This window comes from Ylistrum balloti, unplaced genomic scaffold (genome assembly GCF_031769215.1).
Source record: "Ylistrum balloti isolate Yb309-2 unplaced genomic scaffold, AGI_CSIRO_Ybal_v1 Utg370464, whole genome shotgun sequence".
NCBI classification, from domain to species: Eukaryota; Metazoa; Mollusca; class Bivalvia; order Pectinida; family Pectinidae; genus Ylistrum; species Ylistrum balloti.
This window is the reverse complement of record NW_026782306.1, coordinates 541,922-565,724: the sequence shown is the minus strand read 5'-3', so window position 1 is coordinate 565,724 and position 23,803 is coordinate 541,922. Positions and strand designations below refer to the sequence as shown.

Here is a 23,803-nt window from a genome sequence, read left to right as displayed (position 1 = left end):
ACAGTTCGGATGTCCCACAGTTAGTCCATGCCTTACACAGTACAGTCTGAATGTCCCACTTCTGAATTTTGTTCGACCGAGAGCATGGTTTTTCAAAAATGGATATTATCTTTGTTTTTATTCTTCTAAAATGTCATACATGTAAATCAAATGAGATGTCTAAACACTGTTCACAAAAGACATTTGAAAGGTCTCTCTGTCTCCATCTGTCTCCATCTGTCTCTCCCTGTCTCTTTGTCTGTCTCTGTCTCCATCTGTCTCCCTCTGTCTCTCACTTTGGGTTGTATTCATTCAATATTTATACATCTATCTAACGAGTTTGACCGGAGATGCGCCTGTGTTGTTAGCAAGAACTGCCCCTGCCTAGGTCACGTTGAAATTCGAATTGTAACACAAGTGCTATGTTTTACATATATGATATGTTATTTAGTTTGGGCAAGTTAAAATATCTTCCAGAAAATAAAGAAACTACTGCCATTTTTAATACTTAACCATATATATATTTATCATCATCATCGTCGTCGTCGGCGTTGTCGTCGTCATATTTCCTTTGAACTTGTATTCTTTGATTTTATATCACCTGTTGTAGACTTATATCATCTGTTGTAGACTTATATCACCTTTGTAGACTTATATCACCTGTTGTAGACTGATATCACCTGTTGTAGACTTGTATCACCTGTTGTAGACTTATATCACCTGTTGTAGACTTATATCACCTGTTGTAGACTTGTATCACCTGTTGTAGAGACCGATACCACCTGTTGTAGACTTGGACCACCTGTTGTAGACTTATATCACCTGTTGCAGACTTATATCACCTGTTGTAGACTTATATCACCTGTTGTAGACTGATACCACCTGTTGTAGACTTATATCACATGTTGTAGACTTATATCATATGTTGTAGACTGATATCACCTGTTGTAGACTTATATCACCTGTTGTAGACTTATATCACTTGTTGTAGACTTATATCACTTGTTGTAGACTTATATCACTTGTTGTAGACTGATATCACCTGTTGTAGACTGATATCATCTGTTGTAGACTTATATCACTTGTTGTAGACTTATATCACCTGTTGTAGACTGATATCACCTGTTGTAGACTTATATCACTTGTTGTAGACTTATATCACCTGTTGTAGACTTATATCACCTGTTGTAGACTTATATCACTTGTTGTAGACTTATATCACCTGTTGTAGACTTATATCACCTGTTGTAGACTTATATCACCTGTTGTAGACTTATATCACTTGTTGTAGATTTATATCACCTGTTGTAGACTGATATCACCTGTTGTAGACTTATATCACTTGTTGTAGACTGATATCACCTGTTGTAGACTTATATCACCTGTTGTAGACTTATATCACTTGTTGTAGACTTATATCACCTGTTGTTTATTTATATCACCTGTTGTAGACTTATATCACCTGTTGTAGACTTATATCACTTGTTGTAGACTTATATCACCTGTTGTTTATTTATATCACCTGTTGTAGACATATGTTGTAGATTTTATATCACCTGTTGTAGACTTATATCACCTGATGTAGACTTATATCACCTGTTGTAGACTTATATCACCTGTTGTAGACTTATATCACTTTTTGTAGACTTATATCACCTGTTGTTTATTTATATCACCTATTGTAGACTTATATCACCTGTTGTAGACTGATATCACCTGTTGTAGACTTATATCACCTGTTGTAGACTTATATCACCTGTTGTAGACTTATATCACCTGTTGTTTATTTATATCACCTGTTGTAGACTTATATCACCTGTTGTAGACTTATATCATATGTTGTAGACTTATATCACCTGTTGTTTATTTATATCACCTGTTGTAGACTTATATCACCTGTTGTAGACTTATATCACTTGTTGTAGACTTATATCACTTGTTGTAGACTGATATCACCTGTTGTAGACTTATATCACCTGTTGTAGACTGATATCACCTGTTGTAGACTTATATCACTTGTTGTAGATTTATATCACCTGTTGTAGACTTATATCTCTTGTTGTAGACTGATATCACCTGTTGTAGACTGATATCACCTGTTGTAGACTTATATCACTTGTTGTAGACTTATATCACCTGTTGTAGACTGATATCACCTGTTGTAGACTTATATCACTTGTTGTAGACTTATATCACCTGTTGTTTATTTATATCACCTGTTGTAGACTTATATCACCTGTTGTAGACTTATATCACTTGTTGTAGACTTATATCACCTGTTGTTTATTTATATCACCTGTTGTAGACTTATATCACCTGTTGTAGACTTATATCACCTGTTGTAGACTGATATCACCTGTTGTAGACTTATATCACCTGTTGTAGACTTATATCACCTGATGTAGACTTATATCACCTGTTGTAGACTTATATCACCTGTTGTAGACTTATATCACTTTTTGTAGACATATATCACCTGTTGTTTATTTATATCACCTATTGTAGACTTATATCACCTGTTGTAGACTGATATCACCTGTTGTAGACTTATATCACCTGTTGTAGACTTATATCACCTGTTGTAGACTTATATCACCTGTTGTTTATTTATATCACCTGTTGTAGACTTATATCACCTGTTGTAGACTTATATCATATGTTGTAGACTTATATCACCTGTTGTTTATTTATATCACCTGTTGTAGACTTATATCACCTGTTGTAGACTTATATCACCTGTTGTAGACTTATATCACTTGTTGTAGACTTATATCACTTGTTGTAGACTGATATCACCTGTTGTAGACTTATATCACCTGTTGTAGACTTATATCACCTGTTGTAGACTTATATCACTTGTTGTAGATTTATATCACCTGTTGTAGACTTATATCTCTTGTTGTAGACTGATATCACCTGTTGTAGACTGATATCATCTGTTGTAGACTTATATCACTTGTTGTAGACTTATATCACCTGTTGTAGACTGATATCACCTGTTGTAGACTTATATCACTTGTTGTAGACTTATATCACCTGTTGTAGACTTATATCACCTGTTGTAGACTTATATCACTTGTTGTAGACTTATATCACCTGTTGTAGACTTATATCACCTGTTGTAGACTTATATCACCTGTTGTAGACTTATATCACTTGTTGTAGACTTATATCACCTGTTGTAGACTTATTTGTTGTTTATTTATATCACCTGTTGTAGACTTATATCACCTGTTGTAGACTTATATCACCTGTTGTAGACTTATATCACCTGTTGTAGACTTATATCACTTGTTGTAGACTTATATCACCTGTTGTAGACTTATATCACCTGTTGTAGACTTATATCACTTGTTGTAGACTTATATCACCTGTTGTAGACTTATATCACCTGTTGTAGACTTATATCACCTGTTGTAGACTTATATCACCTGTTGTAGACTTATATCACCTGTTGTAGACTGATATCACCTGTTGTAGACTTATATCACCTGTTGTAGACTGATATCACCTGTTGTAGACTTATATCACTTGTTGTAGACTTATATCACTTGTTGTAGACTTATATCACTTGTTGTAGACTTATATCATATGTTGTAGATTTATATCACCTGTTGTAGACTTATATCACTTGTTGTAGACTGATATCACCTGTTGTAGACTTATATCACCTGTTGTAGACTGATATCACCTGTTGTAGACTTATACCACCTGTTGTAGACTTATATCACTTGTTGTAGACTTATATCACCTGTTGTAGACTGATATCATCTGTTGTAGACTGATATCACCTGTTGTAGACTGATATCACCTGTTGTAGACTTATATCACTTGTTGTAGACTTATATCACCTGTTGTAGACTGATATCACCTGTTGTAGACTTATATCACTTGTTGTAGACTTATATCACCTGTTGTAGACTTATATCACCTGTTGTAGACTTATATCACTTGTTGTAGACTTATATCACCTGTTGTAGACTTATATCACCTGTTGTAGACTTATATCACCTGTTGTAGACTTATATCACTTGTTGTAGACTTATATCACCTGTTGTAGACTGATATCACCTGTTGTAGACTTATATCACTTGTTGTAGACTTATATCACCTGTTGTAGACTGATATCACCTGTTGTAGACTTATATCACTTGTTGTTTATTTATTTATATCACCTGTTGTAGACTTATATCACCTGTTGTAGACTTATATCATATGTTGTAGACTTATATCACCTGTTGTTTATTTATATCACCTGTTGTAGACTTATATCACCTGTTGTAGACTTATATCACCTGTTGTAGACTTATATCACTTGTTGTAGACTTATATCACCTGTTGTAGACTGATATCACCTGTTGTAGACTTATATCACTTGTTGTAGACTTATATCACTTGTTGTAGACTTATATCATATGTTGTAGACTGATATCACCTGTTGTAGACTTATATCACCTGTTGTAGATTTATATCACCTGTTGTAGACTTATATCACCTGTTGTAGACTTATATCACCTGTTGTAGACTTATATCACTTGTTGTAGACTTATATCACCTGTTGTAGACTGATATCACCTGTTGTAGACTTATATCACTTGTTGTAGACTTATATCACTTGTTGTAGACTTATATCATATGTTGTAGACTGATATCACCTGTTGTAGACTGATATCACCTGTTGTAGACTTATATCACCTGTTGTAGACTTATATCACCTGTTGTAGACTTATATCACCTGTTGTTTATTTATATCACCTGTTGTAGACTTATATCACCTGTTGTAGACTTATATCATATGTTGTAGACTTATATCACCTGTTGTTTATTTATATCACCTGTTGTAGACTTATATCACCTGTTGTAGACTTATATCACCTGTTGTAGACTTATATCACTTGTTGTAGACTTATATCACCTGTTGTAGACTGATATCACCTGTTGTAGACTGATATCACCTGTTGTAGACTTATATCACTTGTTGTAGACTTATATCACTTGTTGTAGACTTATATCATATGTTGTAGACTGATATCACCTGTTGTAGACTTATATCACCTGTTGTAGATTTATATCACCTGTTGTAGACTTATATCACTTGTTGTAGACTGATATCACCTGTTGTAGACTTATATCACCTGTTGTAGACTGATATCACCTGTTGTAGACTTATATCACTTGTTGTAGATTTATATCACCTGTTGTAGACTTATATCACTTGTTGTAGACTGATATCACCTGTTGTAGACTGATATCATCTGTTGTAGACTTATATCACTTGTTGTAGACTTATATCACCTGTTGTAGACTTATATCACCTGTTGTAGACTTATATCACCTGTTGTAGACTTATATCACCTGTTGTAGACTTATATCACTTGTTGTAGACTTATATCACCTGTTGTAGACTTATATCACCTGTTGTAGACTTATATCACTTGTTGTAGACTTATATCACCTGTTGTAGACTGATATCACCTGTTGTAGACTTATATCACTTGTTGTAGACTTATATCACCTGTTGTAGACTGATATCACTTGTTGTAGACTGATATCACCTGTTGTAGACTGATATCACCTGTTGTAGACTTATATCACCTGTTGTTTATTTATATCACCTGTTGTAGACTTATATCACCTGTTGTAGACTTATATCACCTGTTGTAGACTTATATCACCTGTTGTTTATTTATATCACCTGTTGTAGACTTATATCACCTGTTGTAGACTTATATCACCTGTTGTAGACTTATATCACTTGTTGTAGACTTATATCACTTGTTGTAGACTTATATCACCTGTTGTAGATTTATATCACCTGTTGTAGACTTATATCACTTGTTGTAGACTTATATCACTTGTTGTAGACTTATATCATATGTTGTAGACTGATATCACCTGTTGTAGACTTATATCACCTGTTGTAGATTTATATCACCTGTTGTAGACTTATATCACCTGTTGTAGACTTATATCACCTGTTGTAGACTTATATCACTTGTTGTAGACTTATATCACCTGTTGTAGACTGATATCACCTGTTGTAGACTTATATCACTTGTTGTAGACTTATATCACTTGTTGTAGACTTATATCACTTGTTGTAGACTTATATCATATGTTGTAGACTGATATCACCTGTTGTAGACTTATATCACCTGTTGAAGATTTATATCACCTGTTGTAGACTTATATCACTTGTTGTAGACTGATATCACCTGTTGTAGACTTATATCACCTGTTGTAGACTGATATCACCTGTTGTAGACTTATATCACTTGTTGTAGATTTATATCACCTGTTGTAGACTTATATCACCTGTTGTAGACTGATATCACCTGTTGTAGACTTATATCACCTGTTGTAGACTGATATCACCTGTTGTAGACTTATATCACTTGTTGTAGATTTATATCACCTGTTGTAGACTGATATCACCTGTTGTAGACTTATATCACCTGTTGTAGACTTATATCACTTGTTGTAGACTGATATCACCTGTTGTAGACTTATATCACTTGTTGTAGACTTATATCACCTGTTGTAGACTTATATCACCTGTTGTATATCACCTGTTGTAGATTTATATCACTTGTTGTAGACTTATATCACTTGTTGTAGACTTATATCACTTGTTGTAGACTTATATCATATGTTGTAGACTGATATCACCTGTTGTAGACTTATATCACCTGTTGTAGATTTATATCACCTGTTGTAGACTTATATCACTTGTTGTAGACTGATATCACCTGTTGTAGACTTATATCACCTGTTGTAGACTGATATCACCTGTTGTAGACTTATATCACCTGTTGTAGACTGATATCACCTGTTGTAGACTTATATCACCTGTTGTAGACTGATATCACCTGTTGTAGACTTATATCACTTGTTGTAGATTTATATCACCTGTTGTAGACTGATATCACCTGTTGTAGACTTATATCACTTGTTGTAGACTGATATCACCTGTTGTAGACTTATATCACTTGTTGTAGACTTATATCACTTGTTGTAGACTTATATCACTTGTTGTAGACTTATATCATATGTTGTAGATTTATATCACCTGTTGTAGACTTATATCACTTGTTGTAGACTTATATCACCTGTTGTAGACTGATATCACCTGTTGTAGACTTATATCACCTGTTGTAGACTTATATCACCTGTTGTAGACTTATATCACCTGATGTAGACTTATATCACCTGTTGTAGACTTATATCACTTTTTGTAGACTTATATCACCTGTTGTTTATTTATACCTTCGTAGATTTATAATATCCAGAGATTCATCCTACATGATCCGTTCACGTTCACAAACGTCTACAAATACAATCAATATTGCTTGTGACAAATAATTTTGGAAAATGTAATAAAGCGGTGATATGTATAAATCGGGTGCTTCCTTTATTGTCTGGTATAGCAACAATAACTTAGAAATATAATCTCATATACAATATATGAATATTTATATTTTGAGTGATAATGAGAAAATCTTATATTCATGTCCTTTGCCCTAGTGTTATATCAAATTATTCAACATTTCTAACAAATAAGACAAGATATGGACACCAGCGTAACAACAGTGAGTGAAAACCTCCGAGTTACTTTCTCTGTGAGACAATCTACTCCGTCAATATCCATTTTTAGAACGGAGACAGTTGCGTGACTTTTATTTATGCGCCACAATAATGTGTCAGAAGTGTCATGGGTGTATTGATCGGTTTACCAAAATCAGTTGGTTGATTGATTGATTTAATCATCAAAATTGATTAATTGACTGATCGATAGATTGATCGATCGATCAATTAATCAAAATTGATTGTTTCGATTTCAGAACTAAACTCATGGTCCATTTGTAAACAGTATCTTAACTTGTGAAGATGTACCTTTTCTAATTATTTGATAAAAAGTAGCTTAAAAATGAAATCGTCTGGAAGTTTGTATTTTTTTGCCCGCCAAGACTCACAAAGAATTAAAACTTCCAGGACTTGTTTCCTGAACTCTGAAGAAAGCTCATTAGAATTATATATTATTGATACAATAAATCTACGAAGGTATATATATATATACATGTGTTTGACATAAATAAGTATCACACTATTGAATTATAGTTAGATATTTTTTTACTCTGAAATTCGTTTCCTCAATCACATCGCTTCACTAGATTTTAATTAAGATACCTATCTCACTTTTCAATACCGACCAGGCATCCATATTTTTTGTGTGAAGATTTTTGATTGGACGCTGAGAGAGCACGTTCTCTTCTCACAACAAACGGGACCACACACTAAAGATAGTGCACAATAGTACCGGCCTTTCCTTGATTGTTTAATTACGTTTAATGCACAGTTCATTGGGCCAGTAGTAAACACAAACGTTTTAAAACTCTCATTGAAATGAAAAATATTTTTTAGATCCCTCAGTATTTTAGATACGTTTGACATGTAACGCTGTTTTCATCAATTTGTTTATAATCACGAGAAAGTTAACGGAAGCTCTCTGATTAGTTTTTCTCGTATGACAGGCGAATTTAACTTTTTTTACTTCCGAGACAGTCCTGTGACATCATTTGGTTATGGCGTAAAACATTTTACACTACAGAACATTAAATTGAATCACCTTTTAAAATTATTGTTTCTATGGTCAAATGTATTTAAAACAACAATATCTGTTTGAGATTTAAGAAAAAAAAGCGATACAGATGTTATTGCAAACAATCGGGTTACACAATTAGCTTGAGCATATCTACAAGCATCTGTATACACACAGTGTGTTGGCCTGCTCACCAGACATCCTCTCAGACAACTAACTGATTCTGCATGATTAATGATTCATGTAGAAACAACAACAGGTGCGCTCAAATGGAAGGAATATGTACCCAGTATTATTGTTATTGTGTGGATTGCTCTACATATATAACTGATCGATTTTTTAAATGTTTTATAGGAGTGAATGTGTGTAAGTGTACATATGTTTCATCTGCTATTTACGATTGCTTACGTATTGATTTTTACATTAAACAAATATATTTATTGTAACTAGTTCATCCACTCCCTCGTCAATTCATCAATACTATATTCAGCTTGCATCTTGTCAGTACATCATTGAAACGATGAATTCGGGTCAGACCCTTGGTAGATCAACGTCCAAACCAAACGTTCATACATAGAGACCACACTTATACATTTAAATGAATAAGAAACGAGGCTAGAGGGGAGATAACTCTGTAAAGAAACTTGCTTTGGTGCTGATGCTGGAACAGTATTGATCGAAACTTGGAGCTAGCTGACTAGTTACTGCCGACGGTAGGGACACTGGGTAGAGCTGTGTTCACAACGATATGCCACCAGGGGGCGGGCACTCGTCATGAGGAGGTGAAACACGGATTACTAAAGTGTAAAAGGGATGGTGTAGTCTGTGTGTTGTGTGATACGTGTCCCCAGGCTGGATGACTTCATTAAGTGGGGAGGATTATAACTTACCTAAGGTCTGTGTGTGTGACCCGGATGATGGGGAAAGACAGACGTAACTGGACATGGGTATTCCGGCAGTTTTCTACCTTACGCTTACCTCACGTGAGTACATACATATATTGGAGATGCTACAGTTGTGTTCACCGGGGTTCTAGAAAGCTAATACAATGTATTCTAAAGATAACTTTCATATGAAAAACCGAAGAACATTACCACAAAAAGTTCGACTTTTCAATAGAAACCAATAATTTACCGCAAATAGTTCTACTGTTGAGAGAAACCAAACATTTACCACGAGTAGCTCTACTGTTGAGAGAAACCAAACATTTACCACGAGCAGTTCTACTGTTGAGAGAAAACTAAACATTTACCATGAGAGAAACAAACCTTCAACACGAGTAGTTCTAATGTTGAGAGAAACCAAACATTTACCACGAGCAGTTCTACTGTTGAGAGAAAACTAAACATTTACCATGAGTAGTTCTACTGTTGAGAGAAACCAAACCTTCAACACGAGTAGTTCTAATGTTGAGCAATAACCAAACATTTACCACGAGTAGTTCTACTTTTGAGCGATAACCAATATTTACTACGAGTAGTTTTACTGTTGATTGAAAATTTGACACCGACCATAACTAGTTTTAGTGTTTGATATGTATTTAACATAGATCAGACATGTCTCTGCTGTTAAATGAAAAGCAAGCATTTACCACAAATAGCTATACTGTTGAGCGATGACCAAACATTTACCACAAATAGCTGTACTGTTGAGCGATGACCAAACATTTACCACAAATAGCTATACTGTTGAGCGATGACCAAACATTTACCACAAATAGCTGTACTGTTGAGCGATGACCAAACATTTACCACAAATAGCTATACTGTTGAGCGATGACCAAACATTTACCACAAATAGCTGTACTGTTGAGCGATGACCAAACATTTACCACAAATAGCTGTACTGTTGAGCGATGACCAAACATTTACCACAAATAGCTGTACTGTTGAGCGATGACCAAACATTTACCACAAATAGCTGTACTGTTGAGCGATGACCAAACATTTACCACAAATAGCTGTACTGTTGAGCGATGACCAAACATTTACCACAAATAGCTGTACTGTTAAATTAAAACCAGAAATTTACCATGAATACTTGTGACACAAATGAATTAGTTCTATTGTTGAATGGCAACTTTTTACCACAAATATTCTGCTGTTGAGTGAGCACCGAAAATTTACTACAGAAAGGTTTACTAAACATTCAAGACAAATACTTCTACCGCTCGTTACGAAATAGTGAATCTACAGTAAACGTGTGTGCAATGTGTACTGCCATTGATGTACGCTTACTACTCAAGTATACAGTAAATTCTACAAGCTTGCAGTAGCACGATAAATACTGACTGTAATTAAAGCACATTGATGATTTATCAAAAGTCACTCTACTTCATATTACATCGTAACCCACCCCAATTTAAAATAAATAAATAAATAAATAAAGGACCCGTTTATATGTTTACTTATTTCATTTTCCTTAAATATACGATACCGTCCTGTTTACTGTAATGTTATGTGAGAATGTAAATACTTTTTCACTACAATCGATGCTGGCGTTTACTGTGAGTGAATGAGAGGATGCACGTCATTTTTTACTGTAATTGGAGCTAGTGCTTGCTGTGAATGAACTCTTTTTGATAAATATACAGTCATATGTTTGTGAGAATGTACGTCATTTTTCATCGTCATTTTTTACTATAATTGGAGTGAACGTTTACTGTGAGTGAACTCTCTTCCATACTTCTAGAGTTCTACAGATGTACAACACAGTACGAACGTTTACTGTGAGTGAACTCTCTTCCATACTTCTACAGATGTACAACACAGTACGTCTAGTATTTTGAAGTACTCGCTTGTCGACAGCTCCACAGTGACAGGTAGTACGAGAAAGTTGGTAACATATTAATCCTGTCTGCTCACTGGTTTTCAGCATCTCCGTACGAACGGAGACGCACAGAATTTATCTACATACTTACAATACATGTATACCAATGAAGTTGTATTTATCGTGTTACCACACGAAAGCCTAAAACCCGTAAATCAGAAATTCTCCCTACGGTAAATGGATATTGATATGCAGATGCTCCTCGTTAGGTATTTGTGTTTTATTTCTAACAGTTAAACATAAACATGGCAACAAATACATTAAATCCGGAGTGAACTAAATTCTCAAATCGATGGCCTACAGAAGTCTAACAATTTGAAGTTGGTGACATCGTTTCAATATTTAAGTATTTCTACAAGTTAAAATGACCTCTACATTGTCTTTGAGGTGTATTGAACAGACAGATGATATTGGTACAAGCAGTGCTGTGGTTACCGGAAACTATTTTCATTTACAGCTACGTATCTACTGGAGCACCTTAAGATTTTCTCTTTGTCAAACAGATATTGGAACACCTTAATATTTTCTCTTTGTCAAACAGATATTGGAACACCTTTAGATTTTTCCTTTGTCCGTCTTGCATATATTTTATTGGGACACCTTTAGATTTTTCCTTTGTCTAACAGATATTGGTCTTTTACTCGAACACATTGGAGTTTTTCTTTGTTTTTTGTTTCACATATTGGTATCTTATTGGGACACTTTTAGCTTTTTTCCTTTGCCTGTCTTACATACATTTTATTGTAACAATCTTTATTTTGGAACACCTTTAGATTTTTCCTTTGCCTGTCTTACATGTATTTTATTGGAACACCTTTAGATTTTTCCTTTGCCTGTCTTACATATATTTTATTGGAACGCCTTTAGATTTTTCCTTTGCCTGTCTTACATATATTTTATTGGAACACCTTTAGATTTTTCCTTTGCCTGTCTTACATATATTTTATTGGAACACCTTTAGATTTTTCCTTTGCCTGTCTTACCTTTGTCTGTCTTATATTTTTATTGGAACACCTTTAGATTTTTCCTTTGCCTGTCTTACATATATTTTATTGGAACACCTTCAGATTTTTCCTTTGCCTGTCTTACATATATTCTATTGTAACAATCTTTATTTTGGAACACCTATTTTTCCTTTGCCTGTCTTACATATATTTTATTGGAACACCTTTAGATTTTTCCTTTGCCTGTCTTACATATATTTTATTGGAACACCTTTAGACTTTTCCTTTGCCTGTCTTACATATATTTTATTGGAACACCTTTAGATTTTTCCTTTGCCTGTCTTACATATATTCTATTGTAACAATCTTTATTTTGGAACACCTTTAGATTTTTCCTTTGCCTGTCTTACATATATTTTATTGGAACACCTTTAGATTTTTCCTTTGCCTGTCTTACATATATTTTATTGGAACACCTTTAGATTTTTCCTTTGCCTGTCTTACATATATTTTATTGGAACACCTTTAGATTTTTCCTTTGCCTGTCTTACATATATTTTATTGTAACAATCTTTATTTTGGAACACCTTTAGATTTTTCCTTTGCCTGTCTTACATATATTTTATTGGAACACCTTTAGATTTTTCCTTTGCCTGTCTTACATATATTTTATTGGAACACCTTTTTTTTCCTTTGCCTGATTTTTATTTTATTGGAACACCTTCCTTTGCCTGTCTTACATATATTTTATTGGAACACCTTTAGATTTTTCCTTTGCCTGTCTTACATATATTTTATTGGAACAATCTTTATTATTGGAACACCTTTAGATTTTTCCTTTGCCTGTCTTACATATATTTTATTGGAACACCTTATTTTTCCTTTGCCTGTCTTACATATATTTTTATTGGAACACCTTTAGATTTTTCCTTTGCCTGTCTTACATATATTCTATTGTATTGGAACATATATATTTTTATTGGAACACCTTTTTTTCCTTTGCCTGTCTTACATATATTTATTGGATCTTTATTTTGGAACACCTTTTTTTTGCCTGTCTTACATATATTTTATTGGAACACCTTTAGATTTTTCCTTTGCCTGTCTTACATATATTTTATTGGAACACCTTTGTCTTACATATATTCTATTGTAACAATCTTTATTTTGATTTTTCCTTTGCCTGTCTTACATATATTTTTTTCCTTTGCCTGTCTTATTGGAACACCTTTAGATTTTTCCTTTGCCTGTCTTACATATATTTTATTGGAACACACCTTTAGATTTTTCCTTTGCCTGTCTTACATATATTTTATTGGAACACCTTTAGATTTTTCCTTTGCCTGTCTTACATATATTTTATTGGAACACCTTTAGATTTTTTTTCCTTTGCCTGTCTTACATATATTTTATTGGAACACCTTTAGATTTTTCCTTTGCCTGTCTTACATATATTTTATTGTAACAATCTTTATTTTGGAACACCTTTAGATTTTTCCTTTGCCTGTCTTACGTATATTTTATTGGAACACCTTTAGATTTTTCATTTGCCTGTCTTACATATATTTTTATTGGAACACCTTTAGATTTTTCCTTTGCCTGTCTTACATATATTTTATTGGAACACCTTTAGATTTTTCCTTTGCCTGTCTTACATATATTTTATTGGAACACCTTTAGACTTTTCCTTTGTCTGTCTTACATATATTTTATTGGAACACCTTTAGATTTTTCCTTTGCCTGTCTTACATATATTTTATTGGAACACCTTCAGATTTTTCCTTTGCCTGTCTTACATATATTCTATTGTAACAATCTTTATTTTGGAACACCTTTAGATTTTTCCTTTGCCTGTCTTACATATATTTTATTGGAACACCTTTAGATTTTTCCTTTGCCTGTCTTACATATATTTTATTGGAACACCTTTAGATTTTTCCTTTGCCTGTCTTACATATATTTTATTGGAACACCTTTAGATTTTTCCTTTGCCTGTCTTACATATATTTTATTGTAACAATCTTTATTTTGGAACACCTTTAGATTTTTCCTTTGCCTGTCTTACATATATTTTATTGGAACACCTTTAGATTTTTCATTTGCCTGTCTTACATATATTTTATTGGAACACCTTTAGATTTTTTTTCCTTTGCCTGTCTTACATATATTTTATTGGAACACCTTTAGATTTTTCCTTTGCCTGTCTTACATATATTTTATTGTAACAATCTTTATTTTGGAACACCTTTAGATTTTTCCTTTGCCTGTCTTACGTATATTTTATTGGAACACCTTTAGATTTTTCATTTGCCTGTCTTACATATATTTTTATTGGAACACCTTTAGATTTTTCCTTTGCCTGTCTTACATATATTTTATTGGAACACCTTTAGATTTTTCCTTTGCCTGTCTTACATATATTTTATTGGAACACCTTTAGACTTTTCCTTTGCCTGTCTTACATATATTTTATTGGAACACCTTCAGATTTTTCCTTTGCCTGTCTTACATATATTCTATTGTAACAATCTTTATTTTGGAACACCTTTAGATTTTTCCTTTGCCTGTCTTACATATATTCTGTTGTAACAATCTTTATTTTGGAACACCTTTAGATTTTTCCTTTGCCTGTCTTACATATATTTTATTGGAACACCTTTAGATATTTCCTTTATTTCTATTTCACATATTTGCATTTAATTGTAACACCGGTTATTGAAACACCTAAACATTTCTCCTTTGTCTGTCTTAAATATATTGATGTTTTATTGGAACATCTTTCGTTTTTCATATGTCTACCCTTTCCTGACATATGTCATCAAACAGCCAAAGATGTTTAGTCAGATATCGAATACTCTAAATAAACAAACACAATACACAGTACACCTGCACGTGTCTATACCTTATTACATCTGTATCTGATTTGATTCCCCGCCCCAGTGTATATAGTCTGTGACCTGACTATTGTCGCCTGTCAGCGCTGTATATCTCAGAGCTGTCGACAATCGATTTCGGATGATATAAGTATTTCAGTATATCCTTTGTGTGTCCTGGCCGAGTCTCTGGAGTTCTCGAGGATGTTTTTATATAAATAGCATCAATGGAGTATTATTACAGCAAGGTGATAAGGTTTTGCAGTATTCGATTGAGCCCCGTTGTATATATAATTTATCTACCACTTGTCTGGTTGTCCGACTACACAGCCACCACTAATCTGGTCGCCCCACTACACAGCCACCACTAATCTGGTCGCCCCACTATCCAGTCACCACTAATCTGGTTGTCCCACTATCCAGTCACGACTAATATGGTTGTCCCACTATCCAGTCACGACTAATCTGGTTGTCCCACTATCAAGTCACCACTAATCTGGTTGTCCCACTATCCAGACACCACTAATCTGGTTGTCCCACTATCCAGACACCACTAATCTGGTTGTCCCACTATCCAGTCACCACTAATCTGGTTGTCCCACTATCCAGTCACCACTAATCTGGTTGTCCCACTATCCAGTCACCACTAATTTGATTGTCCCACTAAACAGTCACCACTGATCTGGTTGTCCCACTATCCAGTCACACTCTAACTCACCCGACTATCCGACTATATCTAGTTAACCTGGCTGTAACACTATACCTCACCCGACTATCCGACTATATCTAGTTAACGCTAACCTGGCTGTAACACTATACCTCACCCGACTGTCCTACTATATCTAGTTAACCTGACTGTAACACTATAACTCACACGACTGTCCGACTATATCTAGTTAACGCTAACCTGACTGTAACACTATACCTCACCCGACTATCCGACTATATCTAGTTAACCTGGCTGTAACACTATACCTCACCCGACTCTCCGACTATATCTAGTTTACGCTAACCTGGCTGTAACACTCTAACTCACCCGACTATCCGACTATATCTAGTTAACCTGACTATAACAATATAACTCACCCGACTGTCCGACTATATCTAGGTAACCTGGCTGTAACACTATACCTCACCCGACTGTCCGACTATATCTAGGTAACCTGGCTGTAACACTATAACTCACCCGACTGTCCGACTATATCTAGGTAACCTGACTGTAACACTATACCTCACCCGACTGTCCGACTATATCTAGGTAACCTGACTGTAACACTATACCTCACCCGACTGTCCGACTATATCTAGTTAACCTGACTGTAACACTATACCTCACCCGACTGTCCGACTATATCTAGGTAACCTGGCTGTAACACTATACCTCACCCGACTGTCCGACTATATCTAGTTAACCTGACTGTAACACTATAACTCACCCGACTGTCCGACTATATCTAGTTAACCTGACTGTAACACTATACCTCACCCGACTGTCCGACTATATCTAGTTAACCTGACTGTAACACTATACCTCACCCGACTGTCCGACTATATCTAGTTAACCTGACTGTAACACTATAACTCACCCGACTGTCCGACTATATCTAGTTAACCTGGCTGTAACACTATAACTCACCCGACTGTCCGACTATATCTAGTTAACCTGACTGTAACACTATACCTCACCCGACTGTCCGACTATATCTAGTTAACCTGACTGTAACACTATACTTCACCCGACTGTCCGACTATATCTAGTTAACCTGACTGTAACACTATAACTCACCCGACTGTCCGACTATATCTAGTTAACCTGGCTGTAACACTATACCTCACCCGACTGTCCGACTATATCTAGTTAACCTGACTGTAACACTATACCTCACCCGACTGTCCGACTATATCTAGTTAACCTGGCTGTAACACTATAACTCACCCGACTGTCCGACTATATCTAGTTAACCTGGCTGTAACACTATACCTCACCCGACTGTCCGACTATATCTAGTTAATGCTAACCTGGCTGTAACACTATACCCCACCGGGCTGTCCGACTATATCTAGTTAACGCTAACCTGACTGTAACACAATACCACACCCGACTGTCCGACTATATCTAGTTAACTTGGCTGTAACACTCTAACTCACCCGACTATCCGACTATATCTAGTTAACCTGGCTGTAACACTATACTTCACCCGACTGTCCGACTATATCTAGTTAACCTGACTGTAACACTATAACTCACACGACTGTCCGACTATATCTAGTTAACGCTAACCTGACTGTAACACTATAACTCACCCGACTGTCCGACTATATCTAGTTAACCTGACTGTAACACTATACCTCACCCGACTGTCCGACTATATCTAGTTAACGCTAACACTATACCTCACCCGACTGTAACACCTATGTAACACTATAACACCCGACTGTCCGACTATATCTAGTTAACCTGACTGTAACACTATACCTCACCCGACTGTCCGACTATATCTAGTTAACCTTACTGTAACACAATACCTCACCCGACTCTCCATACTGTCAGACTATATCTAGTTAACCTGGCTGTAACACTATACCTCACCCGACTGTCCGATTATATCTAGGTAACCTGACTGTAACACTATAACTCACACGACTGTCCGACTATATCTAGTTAACCTGACTGTAACACTATACCTCACCCGACTGTCCGACTATATCTAGTTAACGCTAACCTGACTGTAACACTATACCTCACCGGACTGTCCGACTATATCTAGTTAACCTGACTGTAACACTATACCTCACCCGACTGTCCGACTATATCTAGTTAACGCTAACCTGACTGTAACACTATACCTCACCGGACTGTCCGACTATATCTAGTTAACGCTAACCTGACTGTAACACTATACCTCACCGGACTGTCCGACTATATCTAGTTAACCTGACTGTAACACTATACCTCACCCGACTGTCCGACTATATCTAGTTAACGCTAACCTGACTGTAACACTATACCTCACCGGACTGTCCGACTATATCTAGTTAACCTGACTGTAACACTATACCTCACCCGACTGTCCGACTATATCTAGGTAACCTGACTGTAACACTATACCTCACCCGACTGTCCGACTATATCTAGGTAACCTGACTGTAACACTATACCTCACCCGACTGTCCGACTATATCTAGTTAACGCTAACCTGACTGTAACACTATACCTCACCGGACTGTCCGACTATATCTAGTTAACCTGACTGTAACACTATACCTCACCCGACTGTCCGACTATTATCTAGGTAACCTGGCTGTAACACTATACTTCACCCGACTGTCCGACTATATCTAGTTAACCTGACTGTAACACTATAACTCACACGACTGTCCGACTATATCTAGTTAACGCTAACCTGACTGTAACACTATACCTCACCCGACTATCCGACTATATCTAGTTAACCTGACTGTAACACTATAACTCACCCGACTGTCCGACTATATCTAGTTAACCTGACTGTAACACTATAACTCACCCGACTATCCGACTATATCTAGTTAACGCTAACCTGGCTGTAACACTATACCTCACCCGACTATCCGACTATATCTAGTTAACTTGGCTGTAACACTATACCTCACCCGACTGTCCGACTATATCTAGGTAACCTGACTGTAACACTATACCTCACCCGACTGTCCGACTATATCTAGTTAACCTGACTGTAACACTATAACTCACCCGACTATCCGACTATATCTAGTTAACCTGGCTGTAACACTATACCTCACCCGACTGTCCGACTATATCTAGTTAACTTGGCTGTAACACTATACCTCACCCGACTGTCCGACTATATCTAGTTAACCTGGCTGTAACACTATACCTCACCCGACTATCCGACTATATCTAGTTAACCTGGCTGTAACACTATACCTCACCCGACTATCCGACTATATCTAGGTAACCTGGCTGTAACACTATACTTCACCCGACTGTCCGACTATATCTAGTTAATGCTAACCTGGCTGTAACACTATAACTCACCCGACTATCCGACTATATCTAGTTAACCTGACTGTAACACTATACCTCACCCGACTGTCCGACTATATCTAGTTAACCTGGCTGTAACACTATACTTCACCCGACTATCCGACTATATCTAGTTAACCTGGCTGTAACACAATACCTCACCCGACTGTCCGACTATATCTAGTTAACTTGGCTGTAACACTCTAACTCACCCGACTATCCGACTATATCTAGTTAACCTGGCTGTAACACTATACCTCACCCGACTATCCGACTATATCTAGTTAACCTGGCTGTAACACTATACCTCACCCGACTGTCCGACTATATCTAGTTAACCAACCTGACTGTAACACTATACCTCAGCCGACTGTCCGACTATATCTAGTTAACGCTAACCTGACTGTAACACTATACCTCACCCGACTATCCGACTATATCTAGGTAACCTGACTGTAACACTATACCTCACCCGACTGTCCGACTATATCTAGTTAATGCTAACCTGGCTGTAACACTATACCTCACCGGACTGTCCGACTATATCTAGTTAACCAACCTGACTGTAACACTATACCTCAGCCGACTGTCCGACTATATCTAGTTTACGCTAACCTGGCTGTAACACTCTAACTCACCCGACTGTCCGACTATATCTAGTTAACCTGACTGTAACACTATAACTCACCCGACTCTCCGACTATATCTAGTTTACGCTAACCTGGCTGTAACACTCTAACTCACCCGACTGTCCGACTATATCTAGTTAACCTGACTGTAACACTATACCTCACCCGACTGTCCGACTATATCTAGTTGACCTGACTATAACACTATACCTCACCCGACTGTCCGATTATCTCTAGTTTACGCTAACCTGGCTGTAACATCGGGCTGCAGTAAGCAAAACTTATCTGTGTATAATCAATTCAGTTTTCCACTAAATTGATATCCTATTCCATTTCTGTAAATGAAAACCCTGCTGTTGTTTTATTCATTACGTTTACTTATTCCTTTATTCCGCTTGGATGATATTTTTTCTATTTTAATTAAATGATATACTTGTATCTTGTTCCGCGTTTCGTTACCTAATATACAGAACATTACATGACATCACTGTCTGTTTCATCAACGGTAAAGTATCATGGAGGTCGCTAATGTCGGCCACAGATCCTCCTTTGACGTAGACTAGACCTGTGGTGTTATATGGTTACTATTGGAAACAGTTTAAAGTTTCTATGGGAAACCACAGAGCACATTGAGTTCATGACTCCGGTGGCTGACGATCAGAAACCACACATAAATACTTAATGAGGATTTAAATAAAACTGATCATTAATACTTTTTTTATTAATTTAGCTCCGTCTGTGTTTTTATAATCAAAAATTAAACAATGATATCTTATAGAAAAGGTATGTACGTCTGTGTGATATTGAAACATTTAATACTTTTTATCATAAATAGTCTAGAACTAAAATCACATATATAGACGTCAAAGCAAAAGCTAATACTCAAAGCTTTTCTAAATGATCGGCTTCAACAAAGTTCTATTGTTTTAGGATTCTGGGTAGACTTGTATGTTTTAGGATGATGGGTAGACATGTATGGTTTAGGATGATGGGTAGACATGTATGTTTAGGATGATAGGTAGACATGTATGTTTTAGGATGATGTGTAGACATGTATGTTTTAGGATGATGGGTAGACTTGTATGTTTTAGGATGATGGGTAGACATGTATGTTTAGGACGATGGGTAGACATGTATGGTTTAGGATGATGGGTAGACATGTATGGTTTAGGACGATGGGTAGACATGTATGGTTTAGGATGATGGGTAGACATGTATGGTTTAGGATGATGGGTAGACATGTATGGTTTAAGATGATGGGTAGACATGTATGTTTAGGATGATAGGTAGACATGTATGTTTTAGGATGATGTGTAGACATGTTTGTTTAGGATGATGTGTAGACATGTTTGTTTATGATGATAGGTAGACATGTATGTTTAGGATGATGGGTAGACATGTTTGTTTAGGATGATGGGTAGACATGTATGTTTTAGGATGATAGGTAGACATGTATGTTTAGGATGATGGGTAGACATGTATGTTTAGGATGATGGGTAGACATGTATGTTTAGGATGATGTGTAGACATGTATGTTTTAGGATGATGGGTAGACATGTATGTTTAGGATGATGGGTAGACATGTATGGTTTAGGATGATGTAGACATGTATGTTTTAGGATGATGTAGACATGTATGTTTAGGATGATGGGTAGACATGTATGGTTTAGGATGATGGGTAGACATGTATGTTTTAGGATGATGGGTAGACATGTATGTTTTAGGATGATGGGTAGACATGTATGTTTAGGATGATGGGTAGACATGTATGTTTTAGGATGATGGGTAGACATGTATGTTTTAGGATGATGGGTAGACATGTATGTTTTAGGATGATGGGTAGACATGTATGTTTAGGATGATGTGTAGACATGTATGTTTAGGATGATGTGTAGACTTGTATGTTTTAGGATGATGGGTAGACATGTATGTTTTAGGATGATGGGTAGACATGTATGTTTAGGATGATGTGTAGACATGTATGTTTTAGGATGATGGGTAGACATGTATGTTTAGGATGATGGGTAGACATGTATGTTTAGGATGATGGGTAGACATGTATGTTTAGGATGATGGGTAGACATGTATGGTTTAGGATGATGGGTAGACATGTATGGTTTAAGATGATGGGTAGACATGTATGTTTAGGATGATGGGTAGACATGTATGTTTTAGGATGATGGGTAGACATGTATGTTTAGGATGATGTGTAGACATGTATGTTTTAGGATGATGGGTAGACATGTATGTTTTAGGATGATGGGTAGACATGTATGTTTAGGATGATGGGTAGACATGTATGTTTAGGATGATAGGTAGACATGTATGTTTTAGGATGATGGGTAGACATGTATGTTTTAGGATGATGGGTAGACATGTATGTTTTAGGATGATGGGTAGACAAGTATGTTTTAGGATGATAGGTAGACATGTATGTTTTAGGATGATGGGTAGACATGTATGTTTTAGGATGATGGGTAGACATGTATGTTTTAGGATGATGGGTAGACATGTATGTTTTAGGATGATGGGTAGACATGTATGAATACATTTGGATTGATGTTATATCCTCGTCTTATTACAGATTGATTCACTTTCTACCTAAAACCTGCTTACTGTTAATCGTCACATCATGCATCGCACGATATTGGCGAAATCGCCTATTAAGAGCATGTGACTGGCTAGGTCACGTGATACAGAAGTCATGTTTGGTTTGATCACGTGATTGTTTAGGACAGGTGATAGCTAAATATGATGATTGGCCGTATGACATGAATAACTAGATCACGTGATTTGCCGGGTTAGTTCAGAATCGATATTTACCAATTGTTGTGCTTGACATTTTCATACACTGTGTTATTTATATGTTGGAATTTGTCACTGAGTTAATCAGACGGAACGGTATGATGATTTACCATCAGTACAGCCCGTGTCTGGTGGAATGTTACTGGTATATCGTGTGGGTCTCGAATGGTTACACGGGCCTACATAAACATCCAGGACACAACAATAAATAATCACAACTTATTCATGACCCATCTATTAAGTTCATTATCAGAATAATCGTACCTGGAGGGAATTGTGATATAATTCATTGTTTGGCTTTACTGTGTCAAGGTCGCTACTCGAAAAGGTGTTATTGACTGTGTCTTTGTACAATCTTCAAGACTGTAGCGAAAGCAACTGTTGGTGGACTTTTATACAAACTACGAGACTGTAGGTGGTAGACGCTGCTGGTGGACTTTTATACAATCTACGAGACTGTAAGCGATAGCAACTGTTGGTGGACTTTTGTACAATCTACGAGACTGTAGGTGGTAGACACTGCTGGTGGACTTTTGTACAATCTTTGAGACTGTAGGTGGTAGACACTATTGGTGGACTTTTGTACAATCTACGAGACTGTAGGTGGTAGACACTGCTGGTGGACTTTTGCACAATCTTTGAGACTGTAGGTGGTAGACACTGCTGGTGGACTTTTGCACAATCTTTGAGATTGTTGGTGGTAGACACTGCTGGTGGACTTTTGTACAATCTATGAGACTACTGGTGGACATGTAGTCCCCGAAGGTTGCCGTAACTTACATGCCAAGTTTCTACTCGTGAACTTGAATTGTCAGATATAAAAGTTAGGAAAGTTATTGAATTTTGGGGCTGGTGTTCCTGCCTGTCTAGATTTTGATTGTGGTGACTGGATGTTCCTTTTTAGGTCCTTAGCATTAATGTCGAGTCCTAGAAGGATAAAACAGCTGTATGATGTAGATTAACTCATTATGTGACTGTACTGCATCTAACTCTAAAATTGTGTTAAAAGAGGTCTAATCAATTGTGTGTCTTTCGTACAATCTTCTATCTTCATGAAGTTTTACTACAGGACTAGGTGCTTTACATGAACACGGTGATATTCGACCAAATTAGACCAG

The 23,803-nt window shown here is 36.2% G+C and overlaps 1 protein-coding gene across 1 annotated transcript in view; it reads left to right on the top strand.

Annotated features, from left to right (window-relative positions):
* Positions 1-9,263: 9,263 nt before the first annotated feature.
* LOC132555236 (uncharacterized) overlaps positions 9,264-23,803 on the top strand; it is a 91,675-nt gene continuing 77,135 nt past the window's right edge. Inside the window, exon 1 of the mRNA XM_060219586.1 lies at positions 9,264-9,561. Within this exon, the coding sequence (XP_060075569.1) occupies positions 9,522-9,561 (40 nt within the window). The 5' untranslated portion in view covers positions 9,264-9,521. The remainder of the gene's footprint in view (positions 9,562-23,803) is intronic.